Raw genomic sequence first — 27,498 nt, 5'->3', positions numbered from 1 at the left:
ACTGACATCTGTCGGTGAAACATCTGCACAAGTCAGCTCCGCGCGCTGCTGTGTCAAACATGTTGTTCCCTTTAAAATGTGTTTGTTAGGGGTTTGTTTTTGTTGCTGTTGCCTTTTTCTCGAAGAAGTGTGAAAGAACAACGCTTCAGAAAACCGAACAGTGCCTTGAGATTTACAAATTCACGGACAGCAGCTTCCGGGGCTGTGCGACCAAAGAAGCTACAGGAAGTATAGTTTTTACCGCACTTATCCTCAGAAATGAAACGGCGGAGGCGTTTCATTTCTCTGTAGATTTAATACCGAGGCGAAAAGGACCGCGGGAGGTCTCAGTTTCCTCTTCTGAGGAGGGTGGGGTTAAATACAGTGTGACATAACACCTGTAAGCAGTCCTCGCTGTTGCACGCCTTCTAATTTTTTGTGAACATGTGTGTGCCCTGCCTCTCTCTTTTTTTTTTTACGGCCAAACCTACTTCCTGGTGGATGAGGCAGCTCCTCAGTGTTGTCGAGGCTAAAGGGAAGGTGGAGGCGGCTGTAGACGGTGTGCAGAAGCGATACAGCAGTTTTTATCCCAGTACACTTTATTAGTAGTATTTTGTATTTTTATTTTTTAAGGTGTTGCGCGTTTGCAGGAAAAAAAAACCCCAAAACAAAACATGGGAAGCACGGTGATGGAGTCCAGCAAGGGGAGCTCAAAGAAAATACCAAAGAAGAGGAGAAGTCTGCGGATTAACATGCCAGTAAGTCGGTGAAGTATCAAATAATTTGGCTTCTTACTGAGACTCTATGGTGGGGTGGGTGGGGTAAAAGGCTGTAACTTTGAGTGGGCTTTAGCCGATTTCGGTGCATCGCAGTCTGCGAGCGCACGCGACGCATAAGAGCGTGCGTGACTGACAGTTGTCTCTGAGTCAGGACTTGGTTAATCTGTCCTAATGGCATGTAAACGCTCCCTATAAACACTCAAAAACGTGTTTTGCCTCTTTGCATTGAGCATGTGCAGCAGTTCTACCTTTATTGTGATTGTAGCCACCTCCCATGTTAGGGCTGCAACTATTGTTTACATATCATGTTTACAAAAATTTGTTATTATGCCAATAATAATTGTGGGGAAAGAAAAATCCCAACACAGAGTCCCTGGTGAGATCCTGTTTTTCTAATGCAAACCCAACATTATTCGGTCTACTCTGGCACAAAAACAGGCGATGACACTGCTGATCTAATACGGCCCTGATTTACAGTTTTCTCTGTTTATTAAACTGGGTAATAACTATTTGCAATTGTGTAATCATTTTCTGCACAAGCTCCACAAAGCCTAGTTGTTATTGCGGGAGGCTTTATAGCTTTATTGTACCTCATGTTTCAAAAACAATTTGGTCACTCTGTCTTGACAACTGCTTCTCTCCTGGTAGCATTTGTTTTTGCATGGATCCACTATCAGATCCAGTGTGCTGCATAATTTGCTCGAGAATAACAAATGGACAAGTGCAAAATTTCAGCTTTATAGGCTGGAAAAACCTTCCCAGTGTGGCGTAAACCTTATGAATGCAGCTCTGTTTCTGTGGTTAATGCTCAAGTGTTAGATGTTGGAGCTTTCCATCGCTATGTGAACTTCCCCATTCTAAAAAAAATCATGGTGGAAAGTCTATTACAGCTGCATAAAAAATAAAATAACAGTACAGCTCTGCAAACTCGCCTAGTTACGTCTGTGCAGTTAAAACTGCCTTTCTGCAGCAACATGCATGGCATCATCGGCCTGAAGTGTAATGTCAAAACCAGCCCACAGTATGGGGAAGAAGAGTTTTGCCTTTCATTGTCCTGCAGAAGTTTCCGCAGTGGCAACACATGTTTACCTTCTTTTTGAATGTCAGGCTAAGAGTCAAAAGCAGGTGGGGTTAACCTATTTTCACGTAAAAGCGGACAAAAGGACATAAAGTGTCAGTTTTATGTTTCTGTTGTGTTTCCGGGTGAAGTTTGCTTTATCCCTGATGCTCAGATCTCTCTTCATGTGCAGGATTTCGGGGCGTTTAATGCCCCTCAAGTGGAGACGAGTGGCTCAACCAAAAGCGGAGCCCACACGGTACATTTTGAAAGATTTTTGTGAAATGATTCATTCACCTGCCAACTGTTCTTTTTGTTTTCCTGAGCTTGCTTTTCTTGCCACGCATCTATCTGCTCATTAAATGTGAATTTGCAAGAGCAAAATATTAGACAAGGTCATCCTCTCCAATTCTGCCAACCCGCACTGGCTTACAGTAACATTACTCCCACAGTGTCCAGGCATAGCACCAGCACATACAGGAAATTGATTTTTCTAAAAGAAAGCAGTCTCTTCCTACTGTCTCCTCCAGTTGATTTGAATAGGAACCAACTAACCATCCACTGTTACCTCATATCAGCCAAGATGCATATTATCTCAGTAATATTTGCGTGGTGCAGGTAAAAACCTGCATCGCCTTGTGTTTTGTAGGAGCAGATCTGTATCCACGCTAAACCCTGATAGCTGGTTCACTTGCCTTAACAGGCTCTTGCACAATGAAAGGGTGAGATTTGTTGGCAAACAACAAAGATGGGTGTGTGCTCTCAGATAGTTAGGGGATTGGTTTGAATAAAAATGTGTTTGTGGAGCAGGACCAGCCCTTAGCGTACGGCAAAACGGAGCTTCTTCTTGATTTCTTCTTCTTTTTGAGTTCTAGTATTAATATCAGACATCTTTTTTATGTCCCATTAGACCCCAGTGTTTATTTTCTTTTTCTCTCCACAACATGCAGTTTATCTGTTTCGGTGGGAGTAATTATTCTCCACAGACTGTTACTGCAACACCCCTGTTGCATTTAACTGTTTTCAGTAATAACAGCCCCTGAGCCGGAGATCCCTGCATAATCAAAAGCTTCACTGTATGGCGAGCCCACAAACGGTTAAAAGATTTGTTGTTGGCACATCCAGAGCAGGCAGCCGTCAGCGGTGGGAGGAGGCCCTCTCTGTCTCCAGCTAGATTGGCTGCCATCTCTCGTGTTTTGTTTTGGTATGGGCACAGCAAAGAGAGAAGGATTTCTCCATCTGTTTACACGATATCGACCTTGCAAAGGCACACTCATAAACACAGAAGGCCCAACTGAAAAATATTGTTACCGCAGTTTTAAGTAAGAGGAGTGCTGATCGTCTGATAGTGGATGTTATGGTGTCCTTACTGATTTGTCATATCACGTGGCGCTCCTCCGAACTGCATACCATGGCAACATAACAGAAAGACAGGTTTTGCACGATAAGGCACAGTTCTTTGTAGAAAAACAAATATCTTTGCGCTCATGCATCACTTGTTTTTTTTCCCTGGTTGTTAGAATGTGTACTGATCAGTATTTTTAGTCTTTATAGTGTCTTTTACCACAACTGTAGTGTGATTGCACATGTGCCTTATTGCAGCTTGCATATGAAACTTCTCATACTGCTCTTTAGGAGACACCATTAACTGTCACAAAGCGACCAACTATACAAAACTTGTTTTGTTTTTTGTTTTTAAAAAGGAGAAGTGACCAAAGAAGTGCAATCAGCAGCTGTCATTTCACAATAAATCTCTTCACTACTTTTGCTTTTTTCAGTACAGCCCCTTGCTTTGCACTGCACTTGCTGTCTCTCATAACAGTGGCTACACGCTTAAACGTAAACCATGCAATTGCAAATGTGCATAAATAAATAAATCTGCTTTCTTATTATCTCTCAGGGAGAGCGACTCATTCGTTCAGCCAGCCCCATCAAAGGAGGTTCTGCCAAGAGCCCGGACGTCACCACACTGCCTCTGTGTCCCCAGTCTGCTCCAGTTCAATCAAAGCCAAATTCAAGTTCCCCCAAAAGTATCTTCCCTTATCCCTCCCATCAGAACTCCCCTAAGTCCCCTCGTCGACTGAGCTTCAGCGGTATCTTCCGGTCGTCCGGTTCTCCCTCTTCGAGCATCAAACTCTTTTCCAGAACCAGGAGAGGTAAGTAGAAATGCAAACACTGCACTGCCTGCAACCTGCTTGTTGCACTGCAGTGTTCATGAATCCATTGTTGGAATCTTTGTTTTAATAGTTTTAAGAATGCATGGAAGAAACTTGTGCAAATATTTGAAGTCCTCTTTTAAAGCAGAGTTCTAAGAGGAAGACGCTTGTAAAGGAAGTAAGACACAATAGATGAAACTGTCATTTCAAAGATTATTTGGTTTTCCTGCTGTACGTACATGAGGTAAAACCCCCCACACAGGAACCAAGGCGTCTGCATTTTCAGTTCATCAGTTCAGATATCAGATATCTGACAATGTCGGTTCACCTCAGGACAAAGTTCAATCAGGTGAGGTGCAGAGAACAATATTTATTTTGTCACACCAGAGAACGGCACACAAAACGGTGCGCTCCTTTTGATACCCGACTGGTTTCAGAGAACCTTTAATTCTCACAATTGCAGATCTAGTCTCTCTCCTATAGATAAATAAGAAATAAACCAAAATAACAAGAAATTTAAAAAGAAAAACACCTGTATAAATTAGACACTCATTCACCGAACCACTCCCACTACCCCTCCCTGTATCTCCTTTTATCAGCTTCCATATTTTGTAGCAATAAGGAAGTGGAGTTTTTGGTTTTCTCTGAGTAGAAAGAGAAAAAGTAACTTCTTTGTTTTGTGCCGCTCTGCAGCCAACAAGGTCACGAGTCTTGTCAGACAGATGGCCGTCGCTTGAGTGCAGACAGACATTCTTCATAATCTCCTCTCAGATGTTAACAACTTTCTCTAGGAAAAGGAAATGGTTGGCTTTGTTTATTATCAGAATTAAGTTATCATCTCTCGCCCCCCCCCCCACCAGCATTAAGCCATGCAGGCAGTTTGTTATTAGGTTTCAAGCTCGGCATCCTTGGAGTTTGGAGTCCAGCCACAGTACGCGCATTAAAAAACTCACGAGCTGCATAATGGTAATACTGGTATGCACAAATTAGTAGAAATGAGACTGGGCAGAACAAGGTCTCATTTTATGAAGACCAGATTTAACTGGCACGTCTTTAGCTCTTGTGTCTCCATTTTTTTTGGTAGTTGGTCATTACATAAATTAAAAAAAAAACAAAAAAACCCACCCTGCCTACATGGAAACAGCCCTGTTGGAAGCAAGCATCAAACAGCTAAAAGGATGAGTCATTGATTTTTTGGCTTGTGCAAGTACCCATTCTTCTCTGTTTCCTCGCAAAGGGTCAGTTTGGCAGAGCTGCTGGAATAGCTCTGTTAGAGCCCAGACTGTAAAAGCCAGTGTGCTCCGTTTCCTCTGGAGATTGTTATGGATAGTAACGGGGACCAAAACACACCCCAACTGCTCCATCCCTCCCATCCCAGTTGCTGGTGATTAGTAGTGTAAGATGTGGTCTGAGGCAAAACACGCTTCCTGCTCACTAATGATGTGGCTTTAGATTATTGGTGACTAATAGCGACAGAGTATTTATAACTAAATATAAAGTCACTGAGTGGGCACTTGATCTGTTCACTTTTTTTTTGGAGTCAGATGTTTTTGTAGTAACCCCAGTTTTGCCACAAGGGTGCACTGAAGGCCTAGTTTGTCTTGATTTGACTTTCAAACTAGTTCTAATGAACCTTTGTAGTCACCTCTTTTATTAACATATTTGCAAGGAAACGAGTATTTTTGCAGACGTTTGTGTGGTCTCGATCATTTACATATATCATTCATCAGGATGCAGGTTTTCATGTTTAGGTGCACTTGCTGCAAATATGACTAGAATGCTTCCTCTTTCCCCGCTGGTCTAAATATGTGTTTTCACGTCGCCTGGACATTGTCAGTCTCTCGCTGCTCAAGGCAAGTGTAGCGCTTTCATAGCCTTATCTGGAAGTGACCAGACTCTCAGGAGCTCCTCACACAGCCATGCAGAGGTTTTTTTTTTCCACCCCTCTCACTCTCTCTGTTGCTACTGTGGGCTGCTTGTTGTCGGTAAATAAAGGAAGTAGGGAGTTTCTAAATTCATAAAATGCAGGCCTTACAAGGGCACAATGACTTTATAAAGTCACAGATGAGATCAAAGGACTTTAAGTGCTTTATGGCTTTCACACTTAACTAGCTTCAAACTGGCTTGAAATGAGTGATTTTCTCTCGGTTTCTCAGTGGAATGACAGCTTTAGTGGCTTTATTCAGTGGCTGTTAGGTGATAATCACTGATATCTGAAATTCATATCAGCCATTGACCCACTGAGCAGATTGGAACACTTGCATAACATGTTAATTGAGATCTGTGCTGGGCATGCTTCAGCTAATGTGGGCAGCAAAGAGGCGGCCATCTGTTAAGGGTAGGAGAGGGTATTGAATGGAAGCTTTCTGATCAGCTGACAGAAGATGGGATGTCCCCCTGCTGTCATCTGATGGGGGCAGGCCTCAGCAATCTTAAATGTCAGGCACCCGAAAATTACAACTGCCTCCACAAATGCCAGTGGTGCGTATCCTCCAGCTCTTTGGTGATGTCGAACTGCAGATTTAGAAGAATTTTAAATGAAGGAGACGTTTATGCAAGGGAACCTTGAGGTTGCGTTATCCCCACTCTCTGTTACATTGTGTTAAGACGGAGTGAAACAGATGTTCCTGTGCTGAATTTACTCTGCGAGCAGAGGGAGGGCAGTGGCAGACAGGAGGCGGGGAGATGTGCAGCTTGAGCCAATCGGTGGGGTTTCCTTTCCAGACTGGCCTCCTTTTACAGGCTGCTGACACCAGTGCTATATTAAAGTAACATCACCCACAGCTGCACCTGACAAGTCACAGCACTGACACTCCTGAGAGAAGGGGGAAATGCGCTGAAGTCTGGCCACACTTGCAATTTGCATCACTCGCAAATGGGAACATTTCTTTGCTGAGGCTCGGTGGAATTCACAGCTTTTCTACTCTCTTCTATCGAGTGTTAGACCTGCTTGCTGCTGGCTCTGTGGTTTGTAGAGTAGCTTGTACTCAGCACCCGCTGTGATTGTCTGTTTCTGTTCAGAACTAGAGAGGTACCTCCAAAAAAACAAATGCAATGTGGAACTTGACAGAACAGCTGAGGTTTGTTTTTCTCGCATAGTTATATTTTTTACCCTCTCACTGAAGGCATCCAGCTTCCAGAGGACCAACTCCTCCCTAAAAGACACCTTCAAACACAGGCGGCTGGATTTTTTTTTTTTTTTTTTTTTAACCTTTACAATTTTGTTTATCTAGCAAATGGAGTGACTCTTACCTGGGGCAGTTTATGGGGCTCTTTTTGTGATGCGGATGGTCATGGTCAAATTTAGCTTAGAGCCCACCACCCACTGTGTTCCATGAAGAGGTTTGGCAGCTTGAGGAGAAGCAAGAAACGGAAGGAGCAAGATGGGCTAGGCGGGAGGCATCAGTCCGAGGCGTCCTACCTGTCTGGTAATGTGTAGAAAGACATTCAAAACAATTTCCTCTAACATTTAATTTGCTTATTATTTAGTAATTTAAAGTCAGAAAATAGTGAAAAAGAACCATTAGGATTTTTGCTGGCCAACAGCCCAAAACCCAAACCCATAACCTCATAAATGAGATACTGCAGTAAAGAGCGCTCCTGTGTATAAATATGGCTATCAGCAGGGTGATGTGATATGAAAGTAGTAGTTTAACCTCATTGTCAGGCTAAAATGGTAAATCAGTGCTGGACAAACAGAGCTGTGCTCATTACCTCAGAATATTGGCTCCTGGGTAGCTTTGCCCTAAAATGTTGTATAAATTCCTTTTTCATGGATTTTGTCCATGCTATCAACTTACAACTTTAAATGCATGAATAAATGTCTCAATAAATATACTTAACATTGACCGTTCAGGTTATTCTCGTCATAGCAAATTATATTAAATAAGAGCAGCTTTCTTTTTTTCTTAGTCTATATATGTATGTGTGGTTATTAAGTGTAATTTCATGTGGCCATTAGAGCTTCTTTTAGTGGCTGGTTTCATGGCTGATCTCTGGTTTCACAAAAGCATACCATGCATTCGTGCTAAATAACTGGACACAGGTCAGTGGTGCTAAAGTTATGCAGGAGGGTCTGACGTGGAGTCAGTACTTAGTGATCGCTTGGCTAAATTCATATACATGCACGTACTGCATTGTGCTTGATTCACACTGTCTGTCTTTGCTAATTTAGCGATTAAGGTGTGTGTTTTAGTTGTTTCATGTCTTAAAGGAGACCCATTATACTCATGTCCAGTTCCATGAACTCTACTAAAGTATGTCTGCAAAACATAGTGTTTAAAACGTGTCTTATTTCCCTTTAGCTAGCAATGTGAAGTCTCTCGGTTTCATTCACTACCTATGTTCATCTTCCCTTTAAACCAGCTTGGTTCTCATTGGCTACACTGCAAAACAGAAGATTACATCAGCAGGTCGGTGGGTCTTTTGTGCTCACTGCCAAAATCTGTGTACAGATTAAAGAGGAGAAAAAACTTTAAATAATAAGGAAGTCTGCTTTAAGATGAAAATGCAAAAGTTATATGTATTTATTTTATTGTGATCCTGTCATTATGTCATAACGAAGCAATTTATAGGCACTCAGCCTGATGTAGCATCGCTTCATTGTCCTTATTTCTGTCCCATTTCCAAAGGGAGTTCAGAGTAGCTGCTCCATTTGGAGTGTTTCATTAAAATAGTCAGGAAGTATTTCAGCTTAAAGCTTAAGCAGAGATAATCAGAACACACCGAGCTGAATCGTTTAACACATCTCCTTACATGTGGGTGAATCATTTACATTTATGTACATCATTCAGGTTTTCACGATTGAACGCAAGCCGTGGAAAACGAGAAGTAATAGAGATGCCAAACGAAAATACCAGATCACCATTGGAGATGTAATGCAGTTTTTGTGATGTGTTTAGTTCGTGTTAGTAAAGCACTGAGGGTCATTTTTGTGGTGTTCAAGTGGCGCTTTATCGCAAACTTCACAGCTCCTGATTTAGAGCCAGTCTGACCTCGGCTGAGTAGACGAGAGGAGCAGAGTCCTCTGTCGTAATGACTCATGTCCATATGTGGCTGTATGAAGTTCACTGTGGGCACTGTGGGCCTCAGCCTGACCCATAGGTCCTTTGACGCCGAGCATCTACACTGCGTAAACCATGTCGCTTATATTAGTCACCGCACCCTTAAGGAGGTAGACACCTGCGTGTAAAAATTCTTGTCAGAGCCAATTAGATACCAGTTTGCTACTCGGTAATGCTGTGTACATGAGTTTCTACTGTCAGTAGTACACTTGAGATTTTGCTAACCTATCGAAGACCCCAATTGTCAAATTCTTCTTGTTCCTAGAAAATTATTTAAACCCTCATGGGTGATTGGTGTCATGACTGCAAATCCCTACCATCTCTACAAGCTACACCTTATACTTTTACTTGTCTAAAGGCTGCAGAGCCATGTTGTTTTTTTGGAATAAAACTGTTCTTCAAGAACTGAACTCTCTATCAGTTAGTCTGATAACTGAGTTGACAGGCTGACAAGAGGTTAAAAATCAGAAAATAGTGAAAAATGTCATCGGGATTTTATAAATCACAAGAATATGGCTTTGCATTTCTCTTTTTCGTCTGACTTGCAAACCCAAAACTGTTAAATTTATTATGATATAAAACAAACAAAGAGCATATTCGCATAATTCAGATGCTGGAACGAAATCCTGTTTGGTATTTGTGCTTGAAAATACACTAATCAACAAATTAGGGTGTTACTGTGATAAGGAATTGGCACTTTCATTATCAGGTTAAAGAGAGATGATAAATTACTGCTGCTTTTATCTCCCTGCACACATAGATTTTCACTTTTAGATGTAATAATAATAAAAAAAACCTGTTAGATGGACTGCTTGCAGCAAGGCATCCATTTCCTGTTTCCTGGGTTTGGGCTAGCTGCCCCTTATTAACTGGGCTAAAGAGAAGGCTCCCAACCCCGCTGTTATCTGCTCCTGTGGAATGTGCCACAACAGCGTGGCTAAAATAAGAAGGCTACACAGCGGAAGCAGGGCACATCAGAGAGGCCACGCCAACTAAATGTCAAGAGATAGTGTGGAGTGCGCTTGGACAGGCCGAGCAAAAATGTTTGCTTGAAACACTGAGCCTCCTTTAAGAAAAGATATCTTATAACTTGAGTTAATCATTACCAGTATTAGTTTTTGATTATGAGGCATGTAATTACTGTTTTTTTTGTTTTGTTTTTTTAACAGGTAAAGTAACAAATCCACACCGACGCCAATACACAGACTTTAAAGCTGACTCATTTGGAAATACAGCTTACTAAGTTTACAGTGGTCATGCTTTATTTCCTAGGAATATTTAAATATAAATACTGACTAATGCTGATGCTTGCTTGAGACCGACTGTCAGTAATAACCGTTCTGGATGTCCCGTGCTGTAGGCCTTGTAATCTGAACCGTTTGCTCCACATCATGCATGTCACTCATTGTCTGGCCTCAGAAATATGTCACTGGGATGAGGCCAGTGCAGCGTGAGTGTCGCATGTCACCCTGCGTAAGATCGTGGGCGCCTGATGTGAAAAGCGTGTGTGGTGGCTGTCATGTGACACACACCTACAATCTGACACTTCACCGGGAGGAGCTGCGTCACGGACAGCTGACTCTCACAGTGGAGTTATGTTTAATGTGGCTGCTTATGTTGTAATCGGCGTGGTTATGCTCGAGGGACACAAAGAACAAAAGAAAGACCTTCTTTTCTCCAGTTACACTCCTGACACTTTATTAGGTACATCACGCAAATACTAAGCTGGCCCTCTTTTTTTTTTTTTGTCTTCAAAACTAATCCAAGAAAATATTTTGGTTCATATTAACGTGATAGCGCCACCAAGTTGGTCCTGTCATTCCACCGCATCCCGAAGGTGCTTCATCAGATTGAGATCTGGTGACTGTGGAGGCCGTTTGAGTACAGTGAACTCATTGTCATGTTCAAGAAAACAGTTTAAGATGATCTGAGCTTCGTGACATGGTGCGTTATCCTGATAGAAGCAGTCTTCAGAAGATGGGTACACTATAGCTGTAAAGGGATGACCATAGACCTGCTGTTTTCAGCAGTCAGCAGCTGTCAGGTCTCTGCAGTCATGTTGAAGAACATGTCACAGGTTTAATTACAGTTTAGATTCGGTGGTTATAGAGACACAGCCACTTAATTAATGAACTTGAATATACCTCACGAAAGTCTATGACTTATGAGTCAGTATCATTTATATTTAAAGTGTGGCGTAAACATAGGAGTAAAGAAAATTACATTTTCAGTGTACGTGAACAAAAATCGTATTAAAATAGCATTAAATAGCTTTCAAATCCATTTTTATTCTACTTCTGCTTGTGTTTTAATCTGATTAGTTTCAGACATTCACATTTAATTATAACGACATGCATCAAATTCAGCGTTAATGAGTTTCCAATCCAAAGATGAGTAACAGGAGCTCAGCTTTTGGACTCAGGATTCAAGCCTGATTCCCTCTCAGCACAGCAGACCTGGAGTGTGTCTGACTTAAAGTGAGGACGGGGAAATGTTAACACAAAATACCAAGACACTAACCAGGCTGAGATTCAGATGGACTAACAAAAACAAAAGACTTTATGCACCCGCACAGGTGTTTCCACTTCTTGCTAATTAGACTTCAGCTAGACTGTAATTACATCCCACACAGTCCCGAGAGGACGTCTAACACGACGGAAGAAGTGAAACCCACAAACACCACCGTGGTCTTTTGTTTATTTGTAAATGGATAATTCAGGCATTTCTATCTTAGTACCATCCATTTTCTTCTAATTCAGGGACTTGGGATGGGATCTGCAGCCTATCTCAGCAATCAGAGGTGGGGTACACCCTGGACAGGTTGTACACACACGGACAAACCCCACTAAGTGCATATCTTTGGACTGTGGGTGAAGACAAAGAATGTACAAACTCCACACAGATGATGGATTTGAACCCAGGACCTTCCTATTATGAGGCAACAGTGCTAACCATACAATTTAAATGTTTTATGGTTATAATATTTACAATGATGAATAGTGTTTTCTTTTTTTCCCCCACTGTGACCCACATTAGATCAACTGGTATTTAAATTGTGCTTTTCTAGTCTTAGTGACCACTCAAAGTGCTTTAGGCTACCAGTCATATTAAACCATATATTCATACTTTCAGCGCTTCAGCTTCCTCGCATCCATGGCCTATATAGAGTCTTTGGCCTGTGGGAAGAAGCTTGATTATTTGGAGGACGTGTATGCACAGGGAGAACATGGAGACTACTGCTCCACCATGCCACCCAGCGGGTGCAGAAACTCTTTTAAGCTTTTCTAGTTCAGTTACTCTTTATTTGATGTCATTGCTGCTTTTCAGGCATAAACTTGAAGATTTGCAGTTGAATCAGTGTCATATTTTTCTTTAATCTTCAACATGCTCCCACTTGTCTATTAAAGCTTGAATATGTTGCTAATTTCATGACTGAAGTCGATTTTACAGCTGTCTTTGAAATGTTGATTTTCTAGTGCTGTGTATCCCTGTGTAAAAAAAACAGGGCCACTAAAGCTTTATCTCAGTATCTGTGTTATTTCTCAGCTCATGGAAATCTCCTAGTTCAGATCGCTTTTGCTCCTCCGTTTATTGCCTATGACAGCGTTGACGGCATCTGCAGCAGCCACCACTGTAGCACCTCCTTCTCCAGCAGCAATGCTTATCATAGACGTCAATCAGCGCTGCGTCTCGGTGTTGCTGAAAGTGCGGTATGGATTGACATCCAGAGACACAAGAGATAAGCTGAGATATCTATTTTGGACTCTGTATCTCTCTTCAGCCTCTGGACTCTCTACACCACCCCACACCCCAACCCAGGCATCCAGCCAACCAGTGTTCACCCAGGAGGCCCAGCAGAGCGGCCCCAGCCCTGAACGCCCGGAGCAAAGCTCTCGCTCTCGTTCCCTTTCCACACCTCCGGACACAGGACAGCGCCTCAGCCTCCCTTCTGCTAAACCCCCAATCCCTTCATCGAGCCCCGTGCCACCTTATTCTACCTCACAACAAGTGAGTCAAAAAAGATAAAAAATCTATTTTAAGAATTTATCTTTGACCCAGGGCAATTCACCCAATGCCTGTGAGCTTTAACTCTTAAAAGAGTGGAAGTTAGAGTGAGTCTTTCAGATGGTTTGCTGCACATTCCTGCACCAAAATAAACAAAACATAAGCCAGACTTCATGTACAGCATCTCAAAACTCCAGATACAGATCAATGATGCTATAACTATGCAAGGTGGAAGTTTTTGGAGAGAGCGCTACAAGTTCACAGGCATTGACTGAACTGTCTCAGGGATCAGGAATTAACTGCATGAAATATGTGTGTTTAGGTCAACAACAAGGCTACTGAGCCATATCCTCCTTCCTTGCAGGTAAACTAATTTTTGCACCGGTTCAGTGTTGGCAACAAAAAAAGACTCCATGGGAAGCTGATAACTATTTTTTTCCCTTTGTGCCTGAATAACAGTGGCTTGCATGTCTCCCATCTATGAGTCATGTGCTTTGTTTACTCAGAGTCATGAGTTTATCTGCAAAGTGGTGTACAAAAGGCAGAGATGCAAATCCTTTTAATTCAGGTTCGCTTTTCCTCAAGCCTTGCTCTTGCGTCAGCAGGACTTTGTTTGTACCATAAGCTCTGAGCTGCTCTAGCTGCAGAGGAGAGGGTGTAAACATTGTCTTGACATAACTCAAACAGCTTTCAGTGTCAGCTAAGCCGCTGCATAATTGACTGTAACCGGAAAAACAGCTGAGAACAAGTTCAGTCTTTGTCACAAGACTTTTCACTGAAGGTTTATTTGGATTCTGACAGCCTGTGTCTGGATTTTATACCAGATTTCTTTGAGCTAGAGAGGAATTACTCCATCGCTCACTGTGCTGCTTTAATGAATAATTATCCGAAGACCCGTCTACTTTGAGTGATTGTGGATTCTGTGGAACGATGGTAAATCAATATTTCATCACCAGTGTTGTATACGGTTGGTATTAACACCCAGGGACACACGATTGTGGTTGGAGGGCGATGAGCCGGTGCGGGTCAGCTCCTCTGCACTTCCTCTGTCATACCTTAAGGGAGACTTGGAAAATAAACTGAAGTTGTTGCAGTTTACATTTTGGCCAGAAGTGATTAAATTCATAGATCCGCGCTTGTCTGCTTCTCCGTAGTTCTCCTTTATCCCAAAAGCGGCGCCTACTGCGATGCCGCAACCAGAGATTTATGAAAGTGCAGGGGTAGTTCTTTTTTTTTTTTTTTTTTTGGACAAGAGAAGCGCTGTGTCACCGTTGCAGGGCAACACCAGGGGGGAAGGGGGTGGGGGCTGTTGAACATCCACGAGTAGGCATGCGGATGCTCTCCCGTTGTGCTGCAGTGGCTTCTTGTGAATATGTGCTTGCAAATTAGGAGCCAGGGGAAATCGGGTATCAACAAGCGCACTTTTAGTATGCAAATATCTCAGCATGACAGCATATTTTCGGCTGGCTACTGCACTGTGCTGTCAGGGAGAGGGAGTCAGCACAATCTGCATGCCATATTCTCGGGCTCCTACTACAAGGACCCCAAAGAGTTGCTTTAGTTCAGCCATGTGTCTCGTTATGTCTGAAGAAATTATCTCTGTGGATGTGACAAAGGAATCCCCAGCTTCTTGCTGCTAAGCAACACAAGGGATTTCCTTATATGGCGAAGCACCCAGGTTGCGCTGCACGGAGGGGTGTGTCCTGAGCGCACGGTGCTTCCTGCTTTCTATCTGTACCCCCGCCGACTCCCCCCCACACTCTTCGTGCCAGCGACTGTTATTGTGGTGAGTTTAGCAGATTGAGGCTTTAACAATGAATTGAGCCGATTCGTTGCAGCTGGATTACTGCTCACGCGTCTGTGCAGTGGCTGTATGAGCAGCGTTGGTTTCCTCCGCTGCAGCAAATGGATCAGGACTGTTCCACTGCGAGTTTTTAAGGGGGTGTGTGCGTGTGTGAGAAGTCTAATATTGTGCCGCTAAAGTTGTACCTCCTCTGCGCGAGGGTTCTTATCGCGTTACCTGCGTATATTTAGCGGACCTGTTGTAGGTTTACGTAATCGGTACAGCGACAGGATCGCACGTTGCGGTTTAGTAGTTTTGGTTGTTTTGCGCACCGCGTTCGGTGCGATCACAGTCTCCTGGGGCCGCTGGGGAAAAAGTCGGCGTCGCTGCTGCGCTCTCACAATTTACAGCAAAGTTTTTGTGTGTGTGCTGTGGGGACTTGCTGCGCTCTTCACGGCGAACTTGTGCCTTTGCTCTCTCCTAGGTCTACAGTTTATTCGAAGGCATGCTGGAGAAACTTGATCTAGACGATGATGGTAAGTTACCAATTGCAATATTTGCTGATCTAGTGCTCACCTTTTCCTGTGTGTGTGTTTGTGCGCGTGTGTGTGTGTGTTTGTGCGCGTGTGCGTGCGCGTGTGAGCGCTATCTTCACCTCAATCAGTCCTGGCTCGGTATAATGAGGGTGAAGATGATCAAGACGTGTTGCCAGATTCAGGTGAATGTACCACGTTTAAAAAATAAAAAAAAAATAAAAAAAACTGCCCCCCCCCCCGTTCGCAGTGCGCTGTGTGCGGCGCGTGTGTAGACCTGTTCACAGAGGGCCAGCTATTCATCCGAATTGTGTCAGTACCACCCTGCTGATTGCCCCCACAGACTGCTTTCTACCGGTGTGCTCTCAAAACGCGTGTGTGTGTGTGTGTTTGCGTTATTTGCCTCCCGTCTCCTTGTCGTCACTGTTTTAAATGCTGAGTGTTGCGGCAGGGTTGACGAATCAATGCGCATACATTTGCCCAAGAGACCATATTATAACCAATACAGACTGCTGGGTGCCAATGTATTGGGGTAATCAAAGGAGACACACACACACACACACACTCTCTCTCTTCACAGCATGTAGGGGAGGGTTTTAATTGGTGTGCTAACTATGTCATCTCCTTGAAATATAAAACGAATATTTATCGAAATGTTAATGAAAGCTCCTAAACCAACTTAAAATAAAATAAAGACATTTAAATTGACCTTAAGCAACTGAAATAATTTCCACGATTTTACACGATGCATTAAATCACTTATGAGCTTTTACTTGAACCTATCTGTGAATTTTCTGTCACGGCAACATGTTGCAAGGATGTTATCTCCTGCAGTACTTTCCTGTCCATGTTTTCCCACTGTTTGTGTACTTCTATGTTTAAAGCGTAATTATCTCTAAGATGGAGCACTAAAGTGGCTGTAAGTGGTTCAGTCCCGTAATGGTTAGTGTGTGTGGTGTTGTTTCCAAGCTCTCGTTTTATACTCCCTGTGAGATTTCCCCCTTCCTCTGTACGGAAATTAAAATATTACTTCTGTAGTTATCTTCTAAATATTTACTATTAGCTGACAGTGCTGGAGGAGGTTTTAAAACCGTTAGCTCTAAAACCCAATGAAAGCACCTCATTACAAATAAAATCATATCACTGGCAAATTGTGATTAAAAATTTAAAAAAAAATTGTTCTGCAGAAAAAGTTCCCCGTGAGTGTTATATGGATATTTTAAATACTGTAGATTAATTTGAACACAAAGTAACTTATAGTCTGTAGAATCACATGTTTGTAATGTAGCTGTACTGTAGGACCACAAATCTTGAAATAACTGGTTCAGAAACACAGACATGCCTCCTGGTATTGAGTTCAGAGTCTGAAGACTCTCCCAAGTGACGTAGGACAAAATAAAGGATGCACTCTGAACAGGTCAGCAGTCTGTTGCAGAGTACATTAAATATATATATTTTTTAAAATGAAGGTGATGTCTTAGCTAAATATCTGGTTAAACTTTATTTGGTCCCCCCCCAACTGATATTATACTGAAGGTGGTGGTGGTATCTGCACCACCAGACATTGTAAGAGCTGACGTTTGGTCTCCATTATCAGGACTTTCTTTAATAAGGTGCTAAATGAGTTATTAAAGACTATTTTACATAACACTTTGACCTCCTCTAGATTACACATGTTGACCCTGTTGGTTAGTAAGAGAAAACTTGTATTACGCTGATGAATCAGAGAAACCGTTTACTTGGGGTTGCTAGCTCTGTTTCTACACAAAATACAGCACCCTATGCAGAGCCAGCTTGCCTGAGATTTATCCACAATGTGCAAGTGCAGACAACTAGAAGCAGCTGTTGGTCTCCGAGCTTGACAAGCTCAGTCCATTTTTAACAGGACACGAAATAACTATGAAATCTAGACGCAACAGTTTTCAGTGAAACCAGATGTAAGCGGAGTTGCGCCTGTTTCCAGAGACAATTGTGGCCACAAGATGGCGCTAATGTAAAGGATGGATGTAAACTGGCACGTCAGCAGCTTTATGACAGAATGTTGTATTGATATGAAAGGAGAGATTGCTTTCACTTTACTATGTTTTAAATGATGCCAATTTTTAGATTTTACTAAACGAGCACAGCTTGCTTTGCTTTTTTGATAGAATGACACTGGTCTGGAAGTGTTTTCACACTGGTTTTATTTATTTTTTGTTTTGTTTCGCAGCTGCTGAACCCGAGAGTGATATTTACATGCGCTTTATGAAATCCCACAAGTGCTATGACATCGTCCCCACAAGCTCCAAGTTGGTTGTGTTTGACACAGCACTCCAAGTAAGCACAATAATATGCTCTGTCCTTTTGACTGCAGACAAAGCTGTTATGACTTTTTGTTGTTGTTGTTGTTGTTGTTGTTGTTTGGTTTAAAAACCGAAGCAGGCACTCAGGCTAAGTTAATGTTCAATAAACTAAGCTGAAGTATTTTACCTCTCAGCAGTTTCTGTGAAGTGGCTGATCAAACTGTCATAAAGCTGTTAAACACTAATCCTCGAAAGTCTTTGATGCGTAGATCTTTAACTACTAAATGCACTAAGGCAATGGGTTAATAATCCTTATCTAAAACCAAGGAAAACTAATGTCATTGAGAGGTACACTACACAAGAGATTTTGAGTACTGTTCTACTTAACATGACAATAAGACTGCAATTCAGGATTAATTTTCATGTATCTAATCTAGTCTGTGAAATACTTGGATAGCTCTTCATGTCATATTAAAATGTTGTGGTTTTGACAAAAAACACTACAAGACCTAAAAGAAAACCTATACACTTCATTAGGTACACCTGTTCAACGATTAATGCAAATATCTAATCACTCAATCATATGCCAGCATCTCAGTGCGTTTAGGTATATAGACATGATCAAGGTGACCTGTTGAAGTTATGCATCAGAAAGGGGAAGACGGATGACTTTAATGACTCTGAAGGTGACATGGTGGTTGGTGACAGATGAACTGGTCTGAGTATTTCAGAAGCTGATCTCCTGGAATTTTCCCACACAACCGTCTCTAGAGTTTAGAGAGACTGGTCTGGAAAAAAATAAAATATCCAATGAGAAGCAGTTCTCTGGGTCAAAATGGCTTATTCATGTCAGGTCAGAGGAAAATGGGCAGACTGCTTTAAGCTGATAGAGAAGGTAACAAAAATAACCACTCGCTACGTAAAATGTAAGAAAAGCATCTCTGAGCACCACGGGTTGAACCTTGAAGCAGAATGCCACACCAGGTGCCTGTTGGATAAGAACAGAGGCTAAAATGTGTGTGGGATCACCAAAACTGGACAGTAGATGGGAAAAATGTTGTCTGGTCTGATGAGCCTTATTTTCTGCTGCAAAATTACAATTCTAGTATCAAAGTGTGGCGTAAACAAGATGAAGTTCAGGCTGCTGTGGTGTAATGGTCTGGAGACATTTTCTTGGCACACTTTAAGCCCCTCAGTAACAATTGAGTGCTTAAACAACACAGAGTACCTGATTATTATTGCTGACCATGTCCATCTTTATGGTCATCTTTATGACCACAGTGTACCATCTTCTATTACCTGCTTCCAGCATCATGTCACAAAACTCAAATTATCTCAAAACTTGTATCTTGAACTTGATTGTTCAAGAAACGCGTTCACTGCATTCAAGTAGCCTCTACAGTCACCATATTTCAGTCAAGCCGAGCACCTTTGAGATGTGGTGGAACAGGAGATTTACATCGTAGATGTGCAGCTGACAAAATTACTGGGCAATGTTTCCAGCAGATCCAACCCAGTACTATGAAGGTGTAACTAATAAAATAGCCGGTAAAGGTGTATCGGTTTATGATAGGCGTTAACTCCTAAGAGTTCACAGAATAATAAACAGAACAGTCACCACCTGCAATCAATTCAACGTTTCTTTGGCAGGTTAAGAAAGCCTTTTTTGCCCTGGTAGCCAACGGTGTGCGGGCTGCTCCACTATGGGACACAGAGAAGCAAAGCTTTGTGGGTAAGAAACTTGACAAATACCCCTTTCTTATTGTTCACTAAATAAAATACAGTTTATTGAAGGACCTGCTATTTTTATTTGGGTTTTTTTTTTTTTTTTTTTTTTTGACATTTAAAAAGCTTCCCCATCAAAGATGCAGTCAATTGTGGTCTGTATTCGACTTTTACACATTTTACCGTGTGAGTATAAGTTCAAGAGTTTAAGTTCTTGTAATAGAGTTGTATAATAAGCTATAAAATGCAGAAGAAATCCTGTATTAAGAATTTAGATGAGAAAAAGAAAATGAGAAAAACATCTCTGTAAACTTCTGTCACTACAGTGGTGTCAAAAGGCAGAGCAGAGGTGAATTGGATTTGCTGTGCTTTACTGAAACGACTTGTGATGAATAATGAATGCAGAGTCAGTGTGAGAATAAAGCTGTGGTGTGCTGTTTAGACCACGCCCTTATAAGCGCTGTCTCTACCCAGCTGCACGCAGGCTTGGCTCTGTGTTGTTATTCATTATTTCAATGTGATTTTTTTTTTTTAATGCCTGTTTTCATTGCAGGAATGCTGACAATCACAGATTTCATCATCATATTACACAGATACTATAAGTCACCGATGGTAGGTGCAGGTCACAGCTAAGGCGTGTGAGATTTACCCCTCGTTCCACCAAGACGTACAGTTTTCTTTTGGTTCTCTTTCAGGTGCAAATTTATGAACTAGAGGAACATAAGCTCGAGACGTGGAGAGGTAAGTGCTTGTTCTCCTGTGGTGCATGGATATTGTAAGGGTTTCTTTCATTTTTACCAAAAAAAAGAAAAGTGTGAAAATGAATAAATACCTGACTTGGACTGAGGCTGAAGGAATGCTGTTTGTCTGTTTGGGAGTGTGGAAAGGATTAAAAAAGAAAAGTCAGTGTGATACACGAGAAAATTCCACCTGACCCAAAACTATTTGTACTTGTTTGTATCCAATGACACGCTGATAATAAAAATGAAACCCCATTAGACCAAATGATTCCTTAATGGATAAGACAAATGATGTCAAACTTTCCACTAGAAAGAATAACATACAGTCATGTGAATGCAAAGGTTTTCACAGGACTCTGTGCAGTCATGTGGAAAAACTAAGTACACCCTTACTGTGTACACAGGAATTAAGAGTAGCAGCTGGGTGCTGATAATGAAATGCTCTTTATTAATTTATGATCAGTAATTTTGATCACCTCTGTAAAAGCAGATTTGCTTTTACTGGTCTGGAGCATTCAGGTGTGTGTTAAAACAGTGCTACATTGGCCCATTGGCAAAATGTCCCCAAGGTCAGACTGCACAGTGCTCAGAGAAACTGCCAAAAACCAGGCACTCAGACTCGGGTTTTTGAGAACTCTGCGAGCCTCGAGTAGCATGTTAAAGTTCATCACGGTACAATTAGAAAATGACTGAACACTTATTACTTGTTTGGAAGGGTTGCCAGAAGTCACGCATGAAGGCCAGCGGTCCAACAGCTAAAGCTGGGTCATGCAACAGGAAGTGTTCCCAAACACAGCCGCAAATCTGCAACAGAATGTCTGAAAAAGTGCAAGAATAAAGGTGTTGCAATGATTCAAAGTCCAGCCCTCATCCTTATTGAAGTGCTGTGGCAGTTAAAAGAGCTACGAGTACCCACAAACGTCAATTAACTCAAACCGACGTTATAAAAAGAAAGTGCTCCAAAATTCCTCCCCAACAATGTGAGAGACTGATAAAGCCATAGAGAAAATAATTACTTCAAGTTGTTAAGGCTAAAGGCGGTTCCACAAGCTGGTGAATTATGGGGTGTATTGCATAAAATCCTGTGAAAGGTGTTTTTTCATTTGACTGTATGAAAAACACTGAGCAAATAATTAAATTCTTGTTTGTTTTTTCTTTTAAATATATGGATGCATATATTGTCTGTGTAGAAGTGATTGTAAGCCACCATTGTTTTGTTTCCTGCCTTGCAGAGGTTTACCTTCAAGCAACATTCAAACCTCTGGTGAACATATCACCAGATGCAAGGTATGTTTTCAGAAGGAATAAAATGTGTAATGTCTCGTTACGTATTTGTGAGTGAGAGGATTTTTTATTTTTTATTTTTTTGCAACTAACGTCTGCTGTGCTTGCAGCCTATTTGACGCCGTCTACACTCTCATCAAAAACAAAATTCACCGGCTGCCTGTCATCGACCCCGTTACAGGGAATGCACTTTATATTCTCACACACAAGAGGATCCTCAAGTTCCTCCAGCTCTTTGTGAGTCCAACCCATCAGCTTGCATTAGCATGCATAAGATCAACGTGGTTTATTGATTTTTTTTTTTAAATTTATATAGGTACAAATGTGTATTATGAACTTTAGATGGGCTTTTAAACTACATACATGATTCAATAAGAAACAAACCTTTTTTTTTCTTTTTTTAAATTTGTTTTAAGCATGAAAAAATCAGAACAACATATAGAGCAATACAGGGCACAAACTGATTAAGATTATGCAGGCTGGAGACCTTCAAGGTGCTTTCTCTAGTCTTCTCTCACTTTCACTTAATTGGCTCCCCCTAGTGGTCAACTTTTTAAAAGGAAGAAATTGGATGAATTGTTTTGACGTCTTCCTGCCTCTTCACTACGAGTGTTTGTGTGCCTCAGATGTGTGAGATGCCAAAGCCAGCTTTTATGAAACAGACTCTTGGCGAGCTGGGCATCGGAACATACCACGACATTGCTTTCATCCACCCAGACACACCCATCATCAAAGCACTCAACATCTTTGTGGAGCGGCGAGTGTCTGCTTTGCCTGTGGTGGATGACTCCGGTGAGACCACAAACTTCAATACTGGCATCGTGTACCTTTTTATCAACGCAACCTAATCAACTTTATACTGATTAGATTTTTTTTTTGTTCCTTTTCTTACAGGCAAAGTTGTGGATATTTACTCCAAGTTTGATGTGATTGTAAGTTTAAACATACCGCATTTTTTGCTTTATCAAATACTTGGGGCATACTGTTGTTTGGTTGTTTGTTGATTGTGTTGTTGTGTGTAGAACTTGGCTGCTGAGAAGACGTACAACAATCTGGACATTTCAGTGACCCAGGCTCTGAAACATCGCTCTCAGTACTTCGAAGGAGTTATGAAGTGCCATAAAATGGAAACGATGGAGACCATTGTGGACAGAATAGTCAAAGCTGAAGTAAGACACAGAGACGCTGGATTCAGTTCCTCAGGCGTAGCCCCACTGCTGATTTCCAGCTCACCTGTAACTGTGCGTTATTGCTCCAGGTGCATCGGTTGGTGGTGGTGGATGAGCGCTCCAGTATCGAGGGCATCGTTTCCCTGTCAGACATCCTTCAGGCGCTGGTGCTCAGTCCTGCAGGTATAGATGCTCAGCATTGCTAGCGTCAACTCCCCCTCTGCCCTGGACCTTGAGCTCTCTCTCCCCACCTGCCCTCTAACCCTGCCAGAGGTAGGAAACATGCCTGTTTGGCTTGCAGCTGACTATCACCTGTAGCTGGCTATGAAGAGGCATGGTGGCCATTTGTCCGGTGTCCTGTTTGTCCTGCTGGCTGCAGCATTGTGCAGCAGTGTTGTGTGGATTTTTGTGTTTGGACAGAATGCATAGATGAAAAAACTTGCAGCCGGTTCTTGAGTAAAATTAAAAGTAAATGAGAGTTTGGTGGTTTTCAGTATACAGTGGCTTTTGTTTAGAAACAAGGAATAATGTGTAAGTAGGATAAAGGGAACCTCTGTTAACAAGGATGAGTCCACGTTAGTATCGCACTGGAATTCATTGTACACGTGCGGTACTTCAGTTTTGCAAAGGGCTTTCCACTGCGGTCCAAATGTTTGCTCCCTCCAGACACTTTAATGAACTATGTATGCTCTGCTTTGCTGATGTTTGGCTTGTTTGGCCTGCAGCAAGCTCTACATTTAGTATTGATGTGCTTGAAAGAAACTAACATGCTTGCACAGTTATTATTTAATTTTTTGTGTGTGGTTTGTTCAGATTATAACCCCATCAGAATAAGAGATGGTGCAAAGTACTTGAAAGAAAACGCAGCACACAGGCCTTTGTCACCTCATGAATTCTGTTTTTTAACCCAGCTCTTATTGACGTCTCTCAAGCCGTTTCGGGTTCTTCCTGAGTCTAAACAAAGTCTAGCGGGGCAGTTGTGGAGAGTTTTAAGGAGAATAAAAAAATGTTGTTTTGATAAAACAGGAAGTTCAGTTGGCGGGATGTTGTAACAGCAGGCAGACTTGTGCTCACACACCTGCTTTTATTGACCTTGGTGTGTAACTGCAGTTACACAGAAATGGTTGTTAAAATTCCAGTCATTGGTGTCGAGCCTAATTCCAAAAATCAAAAAGAATATAAGGCTCAAATTAAAGTTTAAACTCTGCTCCTGTCTCTACTGCAATATTTATATTTACTTTCCCTGTTAATTCATAACTTGTGCTCCCCCCCCCCCCCCCCTTTCTCCCCCTTCTTTCTTCTGCTCCCCAGATACCTGTAAGGAGGAGAACGCGACTGAATAAGATGTGGATGTATCAGCTTAAGTGGAGATGTGGTGGGAGTAATTAAATTGAAACATTAAGGTAGGGAGTGTAAGGCTGAGTGGAGCCAGGCTGAAGGTCCCAGATACCCCTGAAACCAATGCACTAATAAAGGCTTGGAACCCAAAGAGCTAGACTGCTGAGTGAAGTGGACTTCTGCACTGAAGATTGGATTTTCTTTTCTTTCTCTCCTGAATTTCTTCTTTGTTTGTTTTGTTTTGTTTTTTTAACACTGATCAGATATGCATATGTTAAGGGTGTAGACACTGATCAGCTGCAACATTAGAACCACTGATGGGCGGAGTAAATATTGAGTCCAGTGTGTTCTAATTGTGTTTTGGGTTCTGACATTTATGAGGTACATAACATTCCTTGCTTGATGATTCTGCTAAAACAAGACTGATTAGACTCTAAATTAGAAGAAACGAGAATAGGTCATAGAAAAAGTGTTTGAACGTTTTTAAAAATCTGAGTTTTCTGCATGTTATTGCAGAAAACTCGGGGGAAAAAAAGTGCCAAAGATGCTCATGAGTTGTGTACAGATGCCTCAGATTAGTGGAAAGGGGCTATAGCCATCCACCAACCACCTGAACCAGCCCATCTCTGACACCCAAGGCAAAAATTCTCAGGAACACTTCAGTAAACTGCTTCCAAACTTCCCAGATCCCAATCTAATCAGTCATCCCTGGGGAGCACAGGTATGACCTGATCCACCAGGGGTTTGCCCTCATTGTATGATACCAGATAGAACAGGACACCCAAGGGTCCTGTCTCCATTCTCAATACACTACAGCAGGTTTGGTGGTGTGACGGAGACCTGCCAACAGTATTGGGATGGTGGTTCTTATGTTGTGGCTGATTCTTGTTAACACAGATAAACTCCATTACGGTCTCTTTCTGGGGAAAGTTTGGAAACGTCAACACGGGTTCTGGTGGGTTTGGGATTCAGCGTTTCGGGTTGTGTAGTTACAATCATGCTGCTGTCATCACAAGTTTAAGTCATGTAGGAAGGCGAGCGTTAACTGGTAGCAAAACCACACGTCACCTGCAATGTGGCCACTTGACGCCATTAATTGCCAGTGCCAATACAGACCTACTCAATGCCCAATATTTATTTGTGCCTTTATTTTCTTCTCTCCACAGAAATGTATGTTGTAAAATGGGTGCAATGATGAGTATGAATGTGTAATATCGAAGCAGAGTGCAAATTGTACCTGCTTCTTCAAAGGTGTGCATTAACTTGGTTGGTTTGGGGGCGGCATAAATTTAAAACTGTGCCAGAAGCGTCAAGAAGTTCTGTTAAATCTTATTCTTGAAAGAAAATCCTAAATCATGCTGGCGCTGTTACGCAGTGCTCAGAGGGAGGATGCACGCTTCTGTCAGCCAGGAGTGCTTTAAGTCACGAGTGATCAATAAGAGTTAAGTATGGGTTTTTATAATGGTAACACCTGGTTCGGGAAAAAGCCTTTTTTAAATATTTGAAAAGGCCCTTTTTCTCCCCTCCTTCCCATTTATTTTCAGTAGTTTTGAATCTTCAAATCAGTCTGGTTATCTCAGCTGTAGCTCGACAGGACTCATCTCCATCTTCGAGTGTAAATAGGATCGTTTTGGGGAAATGTGTCACAGAAAGCTTTATTTTTATGAACACTGACGTGTTTGAAGAGAGACTGCAGGTTTCATGTTATTTTTGTAAATACATTGTGGCAATATGTGTAGGTCAGAGAAACTTTGTAACGGATCAACATGTACTGTAAATGTGCAAGCATGAGAAACTACACTTCAGCAGTATGAATGTTGTTTTTTTTTCTTTTGTTTTCTTTTACTTTTTCTATTTTTCTGGCTGCAGAAAAATAAAGAGACACTGAATGTACTGTAAGCCATGTTTTTCTTTTTTTGAGGGGGGTGGGGGTTTTCATGCATGTTAGGGGTAAAAAGTAAGATCAAACTTACTAGGCTAGATGCTCCACGACGTGAACTCTCACAAGACGTATTGATCCTGGAGCGGTCGATATTGAAGCTCAACTCAGCTGTATTTTTATAGCATTTTTCATGCGCACATTTCTAGTGCTTCCTCTAGAAAATGTAATAATGCAAAAAATGTAAGCTTAAAAATGCTAACATCAAAATGAGACAGCGGTAAATAAATACAAACTTTCAGCACCAAAAAATGGTAAAATGTTAAAAATGCACCAATAAAACCGGATTTTAAAAAATGTATTTAGTAGGCTTTGAATGTAATTACAGGAACTGAAGAAATACAGTTCAGTGTGAAAAATAAGTTGGACAAAAGTAATAAAATGGTGTAAAAATGCTTTTCATTAAATAGTTTGAGTCCTTGCATTCTGATTTAAAAAAAAGAAAAAAAAAAAAAGAAAAAGATTTTAATTATGTGTGTATTTAAATATATTTAGATTAGCAGTAAAACTTGCCCCTGAGAAAATGTGTGCGCTCCGATTTGGACACAGGCCTTTGGCACTATGCAAACACATGATCACCTGACCTCTCACACATTTCACAATAGACCGATGTTAGCTCTCAAAAACACTGTTGCAATAGTGTCCCAATTTTAACACCCACACCCCTCCAGTGAACCTAAACCCTGAAGTGCAGCATTCAAAGTTGGTGTGCTACACATGAGGACGATGCACTCGCTGGCCACCTTGGATTGCTTGGACCCCCTTTTTTGCCTTTATATGGCACAGATTCGACACAGTGCTGAAAAACATTCCTGTGAGACTTTGGTCAATACTGATATTATGACTGCATTCTCCGTGAAACCTAAAGATGATTGTGTTGGGGAAAATCCTAGAAGATCAGCAGTTTCTGAAAGCAGCCCAACTGGCTCCCAACAAAGATGCCAAGCTCAAAGTCGCTGAAATCATCTTTCTTCCTCATTCTGATGCTCGGTTTGAACTTCAGCAGGGCTTTTTGATCACATCTACATGAATAAATGCATTGAGGTACTCTACTGTGTGTAGCGTTTACTTACTTGTACACTTTAAAGAAATAAGTAGTTAATAATATCAGTGTTTTGTTTCCTCCTTAAATGAGATTTAGATTCCTGTCTCAGATTATTTTTCCTCTTCTTCAGCAAATGTTTCACTGACCACAAACAGCTGAACTTCCCCAGTGCTGGAAGCTGTTGAGGTTCCAGCACTGGGGCCTTTTCTCTTTGTGGCATGCTACCCTGAGGATATTTTAGAGCAGGGATAGGCAGCCATATGTGCCAGAGTGTGGCCGGAAAAGGATGACTCGTTTTAAAACACAATTTTAACACCCCAGCAGGTGGTGGTCCTCCCTGTATATGTGACCCACTTGGTAAAATCAGCTGCCATTTTTGTTGTAGATGAAGAAACTGTCTGCAGACACACATGTCACAAACCCACCGTTGCCTGTGTTGGAAGCTAGTTGAACATATGTGCTGCAGCCACAAGGTGACACTGTAGTACAAATCTCTGGCAGCACGAGGCTTCACGCCGTATTTCCACAGTTGATCCCATCCTGGTATGAACAGGACCTCCTCTGCCTCATTCAATATTTACATTCCAATAACAGATTAATGATTTCCACACTGTCTATTTT

General features: G+C 41.8%; 1 protein-coding gene across 3 annotated transcripts; it reads left to right on the top strand.

Annotated features, from left to right (window-relative positions):
- The first annotated feature begins 61 nt into the window (after nt 1–61).
- On the top strand, nt 62–25,792 carry LOC309693794 (5'-AMP-activated protein kinase subunit gamma-1-like). 3 transcript variants are annotated; one of them, XR_014272705.1, is made up of 16 exons: nt 65–737; nt 2,009–2,074; nt 3,716–3,971; nt 12,816–13,042; nt 15,307–15,358; nt 17,565–17,671; nt 19,288–19,369; nt 19,916–19,974; nt 20,058–20,103; nt 21,335–21,389; nt 21,497–21,623; nt 22,013–22,178; nt 22,281–22,318; nt 22,409–22,555; nt 22,645–22,828; nt 23,867–25,792. XR_014272705.1 is itself a non-coding variant. In XM_082513341.1 (16 exons), the coding sequence occupies exons 1-16, from the start codon at nt 654–656 to the stop codon at nt 23,896–23,898; spliced, it is 1,638 nt and encodes a 545-aa protein (XP_082369467.1). In that variant the 5' UTR covers nt 65–653; the 3' UTR covers nt 23,899–25,792. The 3 variants fall into 3 exon arrangements, 2 of the variants coding, with proteins under 2 accessions (XP_082369468.1, XP_082369467.1); XM_082513341.1 differs by having other exon boundaries at nt 22,645–22,738; XM_082513342.1 differs by lacking the exon at nt 2,009–2,074 and having other exon boundaries at nt 62–737; nt 22,645–22,738.
- Nucleotides 25,793–27,498: the final 1,706 nt, after the last annotated feature.

The sequence above is a fragment of the Aulonocara stuartgranti genome (genome assembly GCF_965226115.1).
Source record: "Aulonocara stuartgranti genome assembly, chromosome: 18".
NCBI classification, from domain to species: domain Eukaryota; kingdom Metazoa; phylum Chordata; class Actinopteri; order Cichliformes; family Cichlidae; genus Aulonocara; species Aulonocara stuartgranti.
Note: the sequence above shows the minus strand (reverse complement) of the source record. Positions and strands in the feature narration are given on the sequence as shown.

Coding starts and splice junctions, on each gene's coding strand:
- LOC309693794 (XM_082513341.1), top strand. CDS start 654: ATGGGAAGCACGGTGATGGAGTCCAGCAAGGGGAGCTCAAAGAAAATA. Junction 17,672..19,287: donor TGTTTGACACAGCACTCCAA/GTAAGCACAATA, acceptor TTTCTTTGGCAG/GTTAAGAAAGCCTTTTTTGC. Junction 20,104..21,334: donor TAAGCTCGAGACGTGGAGAG/GTAAGTGCTTGT, acceptor CCTGCCTTGCAG/AGGTTTACCTTCAAGCAACA.